General features: G+C 30.3%; 2 protein-coding genes across 3 annotated transcripts; one reads left to right on the top strand and one right to left on the bottom strand.

Annotated features, from left to right (window-relative positions):
* Positions 1–227: 227 nt before the first annotated feature.
* LOC116779085 (succinate dehydrogenase [ubiquinone] cytochrome b small subunit, mitochondrial-like) lies at positions 228–1,788 on the bottom strand. 2 transcript variants are annotated; one of them, XM_032673247.2, is made up of 4 exons: positions 1,640–1,788; positions 1,032–1,171; positions 720–904; positions 228–584 (listed from the first exon to the last, which is right to left on the bottom strand). In XM_032673247.2, the coding sequence occupies exons 1-4, from the start codon at positions 1,668–1,670 to the stop codon at positions 356–358; spliced, it is 585 nt and encodes a 194-aa protein (XP_032529138.1). In that variant the 5' UTR covers positions 1,671–1,788; the 3' UTR covers positions 228–355. The 2 variants fall into 2 exon arrangements, with proteins under 2 accessions (XP_032529138.1, XP_032529139.1); XM_032673248.2 differs by lacking the exon at positions 1,640–1,788 and adding an exon at positions 1,498–1,607.
* A 3,406-nt stretch (positions 1,789–5,194) lies between these two features.
* Positions 5,195–6,603, top strand: LOC116779010 (NADH dehydrogenase [ubiquinone] iron-sulfur protein 3, mitochondrial-like). The gene is given in 4 exon segments (XM_032673139.2): positions 5,195–5,884; positions 5,887–5,901; positions 5,904–5,945; positions 5,948–6,603. Coding segments are annotated over 4 exon segments (795 nt in total). The 5' UTR covers positions 5,195–5,217; the 3' UTR covers positions 6,019–6,603.
* Positions 6,604–7,310: the final 707 nt, after the last annotated feature.

The following is a 7,310-nucleotide window of genomic DNA, read 5'->3' as shown; positions in this document are numbered from 1 at the left end:
AAACTGTAATTATTAACGGCAACTTGTAATATAAATTATACATTTATGATTGAAACAAATCAAATGTGTATGGCATACATAAATTAACTTTTAATTTATATAACATGCGATAAAGATAGTCTGGAGGACATCACTTCTAATAGATGAGCCATCAATATGTATTTTTGTAATTTTGCTTTATGAAAGTACGGGTTGGATGTAAAAAAGCAAGCAATTGAAAGAAAATGTTACTAAGTTTTATAAAAATATTTTAATGTCACAACAATACATTTCGTAAGCTTCAATATTTTTTTGTGACCACAATACTAAATAATTTCTAAAGATTAAAAAAAATAATTAAGTTTCTGAAAAAACATTAACATGTTTTTCCACCGCTTGGAGTACGGGGAGCATCTTTCGACTTTCTCATGTTCCTCCAAATTCTCCAGAATGCTCTGCACATCCCGATATCATTGAAGGTAAGATAAAATAGACCTCCCATCATAAGGACAGTTAAAGCATAAACAACACCCATGGCAACTTTCGGAATCGTTGGACCGAATAACAATACACGCACATACTCTACCATGATAGCTTCCATACCCCTGAAGAAAAAATAATTACATTATAACAATGTTAATTATTATTTTTATAACAATGATGATATTTTGAACATTGTTTTCAATAGTATTCTCGAAAAATTCAAAACATTAGTTCTTGAAATATTAGATAAAACTTACCAATAGCTATGAGCTGTTATAAGAATTGTCAAAATAGAGTCAAAAAGTTTATTGGGAATCAATAGTCCAAATGGTATAAGCACTAACATAACAGCCGCCGTTCCCTTTTCAATAATCCAGAGTTTAGCGTGATCATGAGGTTTTTCATCATCTAAACGTACCATCGTCGTGCTAAACGGTTTAATCTATATTTTATTATAAATTTGTTAGTATGCTGATAAAAAAGAAAATTATAAACCTAGGTATACACTTTGTATAATACAATATAAAATCAATATCAAAATAGAAAGTTATTGAAGTAAAATTTAATACAGGATTAAAAAATGGTGATCCTATAGGCTTCATGGTTGTACAGTTATTTAACTGAATAGTAGAAGATAACGCAGTGCTTGATTTTAATACTGGGTCTATTCTTATAGATGTTGGATATCGGACATATGTTGCTATTTTAGCTGTAAAATAAACAAAATTAAACCATTATTTCTTGTACTTGTACAATAAAAATACATACTGTAGTATTGATTTTTAAATAACATCAAAAAATAAATATTGTCTTTAATTTCAATTGTTTTTTTCCCATAGTACTGGTAAATGAAAGAAAAGCAATAATAACTTTTAGAAATAGCAAATTATTGTGTAATTTTACACATAACTTATTTTATTAGTAATTAATTCACAGATTTTTGATTAACGAATTATTCGTATCAAAAGTGATTACATGATTGTATATCTCTTGTAGTATATAGAACACTTGGAAATTATACTCGCAAGAGGCTACCGTAAAGCTAGGTCACAGGTCTTGCCTAAAGCACTGTCCGCCGTAAATTAGATCTTAGAGGAAATACGCTTGTGTTAGAACTACTGTAGGGTTTGTCCTGAACTTTAAGATTTTGAGTTAAGAGAACTTTTAATTATATTACCTTGCCGACGCGAAAGATATGAAAGAATCATAATTAAAAATATTTTTAAGCACGAAGGTGAATAATAAACTACGCGCTTGTGAAAACGTCTATAATTTTTATATAATACTAGTTTTTCATTAATGTCAAATACTATTTAATTAAAAATGTTTTGTCTTCCAAAGAGGTTAGAAATCGCAAATAAATGCAGTTCTCACAAATGAAGAGTTTATTATTGTTCTATTTTTTTGTTTGTTAAAAAAAAAGAGTACTCATAATTAATAGTCATCAAAAATTATTGAAAAAAAAGATTTAAGGAAGGCCTATTTTGCTCTATCTTTTAATTAAATCTAGCCTATGTTTTAGAAAAAAATTACTGATATTAATGGCTTATAGATCTATATGGTATTAAAACCTTTGTTGTTGTCTTATAAATTAAAAATGAAAAAGAGTAGTTTTAATGTTACTGATAGTTTTATTTATTACTGGGTAATTAATATGATTAGCTTTAATCCTCTTCTACCTCCTAAAGAAAGTGTGAAATGAAAAGTGAAATTTTATCATTATACCAATATTCTCAATTATATAACTTTTTATTATTTAAAACCCATTCAGTAATGATATTATTGTCATATATTTGAAGGAAAATTTCTCACTCGTTAAGTTTACAAAGCAAATCATTCTTGGAGCCATTTTCCAGCAAGAGGATTCCATTGAATGCTGACAATGCCGTCTGTCGGTGGACGGAAGCCTATTGTTGCTTCGGAAGCTATTATTGACATTGCTTAAACTCCTATTAAAACATTTTAAATACGTGTTCTAAATATTTTCCCAGAAAATAAATACATAATCTGCTCGTAGAACAGCTGGAGAGTAAACTTTGAAATGAAACAATAAGAAATCGGAGTGATTTAGAAGTGACTTTTATTTTTAAAAAAATCTTTTAAGATATACACAGATATCTAGTGGAAACGTTAGGTTATTCTGCTGCCATGTCCCATAGTTGCATGATGGCCAATGAGGTTTAAGTTATGTAGATTACCTACAGAAGATGAATCTTTTTGAGGTGGTAGAGGCTAGCTATGGTCAAGTTACTGCAGCTCGAACATGGACTGGCTCAACCGGGGAAGCACCACCCTCACACAGACGATCGGCGTGAAGTTGTCTTTACTGGCTGCGTTTCGTCTGATGAGTGAGAGAACCGGTTGCCCTTTCCTTTTTCCCACCCTTTACTGTCCTTTCTCTTTTCCCTCCCTTTCCGACCTTTTCTTCCCTATCTTCTCTAATGAAGGGCGGCAACATATCCGCAAAACTATGTGGCGTTTGTCCACGGACGAAGGTACTACCTCCATCAGGTAGGCTGTCTGCTCGGTGGACCCCTTTAGAATAAAAAAAAAATCTCCTGAATAAAGGACACTTTTCCACGTCATTCACAGCAGAAGACGTGAATAAAGTTGTCAAAAAAAAAAATGCTTCAAAACCTAAAAAAGAAAGCCAGTATTGCAGACACTTACAACGCAGACCGTTTAAGAGATTTGAGGAAAAGCATAGTCATGTATTCTGAATGAAAATAGTGATGAACAAGTTCTATTCCATACTAATTGATTTGAAAAATATTCGTCTATACGATCTACCATTTGCATAGGCTGCTTTTAGTAACTTAAATTGTCGTGTGCAGCTCGACAGTAAACTTTAGGAAAACAAAGAAAGTCGCTGATAAATACTATATAAATTAAAAGAGATAATTTACCTTGCCTCTGAGGTTTGTTGAACCAAAATATCTTTTTATTTAGTCATATATTCAACAGAAACTTTAAAAAAATAATAATAAATAGAAATTGTTTTATTTTTATTTTTAAGTGTAAAAATTTACGTCCCAATGAAAAAAAAATCGATGTTCCTTTTTTATTTGTCCGGCGGTTAACTTTGCAATAAACGGGCGTCACAGAATGCCATGTTGGGCTATCGCAACGTATTTGAAGCAGTTTAAGCGTTGGCCTGCCAGCATACTTTTTAGTCTTTTGACGGTCCAATGTGGTTTGTATGTGTTATAGCTCGATGTGATAGTTTATAATGCTTTATAACGTTAATCAAAATTTTATAATATCTGAAAATATTATTGCTATTGTTGACATTTAAATTTAAAAGTAATATCTATAGTTTAATAAGTAATTATAATTTTAATTATAAATATTTAGTGATAATATTTCAAAAACATGTAAGATCAAACTCTCAGTATATTGGGTATGAAATTGATTAACTTGGGTACCATTATCTGATTCTGATTGTCTGAAACTAGACAGCCAATTTGGCAATCAATGGGTGTTACCGAGATCCTTGTTAGACTATCGTGGTGTGACTGATGAAGCGGTTTAGGAACTACCGCTTTATTTTGTCGACGCATTCTTTGTTTATTAACCAAATTTAAAACAGTAGATCGTTCTCAAATCGATTGTATTTCTTTTATGAACTCTATTAGTCCAATTAATTTATATTTATTTTCATCTAATTGCTAAACTAGATGTGAATAGCGAACATTTCTCACACTATCAACGACTTCAGACTGATTGCAGTCTATACAGAACTAGAAATATTATTTATTAAGCTTATTCAAATATAAATCATATGCAATTGCAGCTTATTCATTCGTATATAATTTTAATTTATTACTCTTTACATTGAACAATGAACTTTTTAGTAGCTTCAGTAATGCTAAAAATACAAAAGCCTATGAACGTGTACTAATATAAATATAAAATTTCGTGTCGATCCATAGAATTAAAACTAAATATGGGTCAGTATTTTTGATAAAAAATTAAGTTTCCAGGATTAAATCATGATGACTGGTTGTTTTCTTCGGCCTTTAATGATTCAAAGGATAAATTTATCTCTGTATATTAGTATGGATATATTAGTGACCAATGTAGGATTGTAATATTTCCCATGTGTATGTTTTTTTTATCAGCCCAACAATATTACTCCCGAGTTATAATAGAAATCAAAATAGGTAATATCATTTTATACAAAAGGGGCCAAAAATCCAATTACATTGGAGCGTAATATCCATAGCATGAAAATAAATATCGAAGGCATGAAACTAATAATTTTATTATATCTCATAAAATATTGTGAAAAAAGGTATTTCATAATTTATTTTTGATGGAAAATCAGTGAATTTATTAAACGTTTTACAGCAGGAATTTTTTCACGTTACACGGAGGATTGCTGTCAATGCCAAAATTAAATTGTTGTGTGGCTTTCTAAAAGTACACCTTTTTTGATGTTGTTTTCAAACTATGTCAAAGAGAATAAGGCAACGTTCTACCAATGATCTTAGGAATCTGTGGTCAATCAAGAAGGATGTATATTCATAATTTAAGTGAACTTAATTTTTTTATGTTTTTATCTTGCTACAATTACTCGATTCTTTCAGGAACAAAATAATATCATATAGTATACGCTAGTGGTAGCATTCTATGCGTGAGGAGTTCTGTGTTTTTGAACTTTATGTATAAAATAATCAAATATCTATTTTTATGTACATCGCTGGCACATAATTAATAAAAAAATGTGACACATTTGACACTGAAAAATACGTGATGGGAAAATATATTCATAAATTAGCTAAGAATATATTTTCGTCCATTCCAAAACGAAATTTTTCTATAAGTAAATGTTTTCGCGAAGAAAAGTGTGATGTTCAAATAGGTGATCCGTTTTCCCTTAAACCTATAGAATATGAGTGTCGCACCCTTCGGAGGCATGATAATGTAAGACGTCAAAAACTTTACGAGTTTGGTTTATATGTAGCAGCATGCATGCCGAAATATGTTCAAAAGATCCAAATGCAACATACTGACGAATTAGAAATATTAGTTGCTCCAGAAGGATTTCACCCCGTTCTTTCATTTATGGCACATCATCAACATGCCTGTTTCAATCAGTGTTCTCTAGCGACAGCCGTAGATGTACCTAGTAGAGAATATAGATTTGAAGTTGCTTATAATATTCTTAGTTTAAGATATGGTGAGAGGGCTCGAGTGAAGACATATACTGATGAACTGACTCCTTTGCATTCAGCAGTAAGTCTTTGGGGGAATTGCAACTGGCTAGAAAGAGAAATCTATGATATGTTTGGTATAATATTTACTAATCACCCTGACTTGAGAAGGATTCTGACTGATTACGGTTTTCAAGGACATCCACTAAGGAAGGATTTTCCTCTCGTGGGTTACACGGAAGTAAGATACGATGATGAGCTAAAGAAATAGTTTATGAGCCAGTAAATACGCACAAGAAATGCGTTCCTATAAATTGGAGTCACCTTGGAATACTTAAGAAATTTCCACGAGGGCTACAATTCTCCTAAGCCTGAAAAAGAGAAAGGGAAACAAAATTAAACAAAAAGTAATTAGTCGAACGTATAACGAGCCAAAATAATTTTAGTTTGTTATACTACAAATATCCAATGAAATTAAATTGTCGTGGTAGATTACATGGCTCTCCAAAATAACGCGTTGCGCATTGCGGTTGAATAATAAAGATAAAAAATACATTTAAGTTTTTACATAACCCATGTATTTTTGAAGAGTTATAACTTGAAAGTTAGGACACCGAAATTATGTAATATAGCCATATTGATAGGATAGTTTGTTATTATTACCATGAAATCATCTGTCACTAAATTTACTGCCTCACTTTAAGATCCTTATTAAAAAAAAAAATAGGGAATTTATTTTGTTAAATAAAAATGCTTTGTGTTACCTTGTTGATATAGTAATTGCGTTGTTGGCAATTAAATATTAATGCATTGCATGAAAAGTTCGTTGCACTCGAATAAGTGTGTTTAGAAATCGCATATACGACGAACGTACTATGTACCTGACTTACATATATTTACATATAAAAAAGATTACATTCAAAGATGACATCCTTTTACTCGTTAATAAAAGTTATTTATGAAGATTATTCACAGTGTTCATTTAAATATATCTCATAATTGAAAAAAAAAAACCAGAAATCGTTAATATTTAAAATTTGAGGGTAAAAATGATAAAAAAATAAAATATTCGATGCCGATTGAAGAAAGCAATAAAATGTATATCGAAATATAATTTTGCCCTTTATTTTCACCTCTTTATCAAACCAGAATACTAACTCGTACTTATGGCTGGTTATCATATGGGTTATAAAGTAAAAGCAACGTTTTTAAATAACTGTTCCTATGAATGTTTTCTTAATGTTCCCGCTTTTTTAATAAAATCTATAAGTAATAATAACTCTGAGAATTTTTGTTATAAAACTTTCTCGTAATAAATTAAGAAAAGAGATAAATAAACAATTTTAAAATGAACCACGATATACCATTAGATAACATTTATAAACACGTTTATATACGTTATATATTATATATTAGTTACATTTAAAGACGTAAAATTATTAACTTATCATAATAGGCACATATTTATATAAACAAGGGTATTGTATAAAAAGTTTTTACGCAGATGCTTGACATTTAATAAAAAATAAGCGGGTGCCGGTACAGTCCGTAATCCATCACGCCTTGTCATATAAGCTGACTTTAATGCTGGGTCACTTGATACCCTTTTGTTGATTTTAATGCAACATAACCTCAATAAAAAATAAAACTCATACGGTATTATACTTTATGTTTAATTAGTATAAAGAAATA

This window comes from Danaus plexippus, chromosome 6 (assembly GCF_018135715.1).
Source record: "Danaus plexippus chromosome 6, MEX_DaPlex, whole genome shotgun sequence".
NCBI lineage: Eukaryota > Metazoa > Arthropoda > Insecta > Lepidoptera > Nymphalidae > Danaus > Danaus plexippus.
This window is presented reverse-complemented; position numbering and strand designations above follow the sequence as displayed.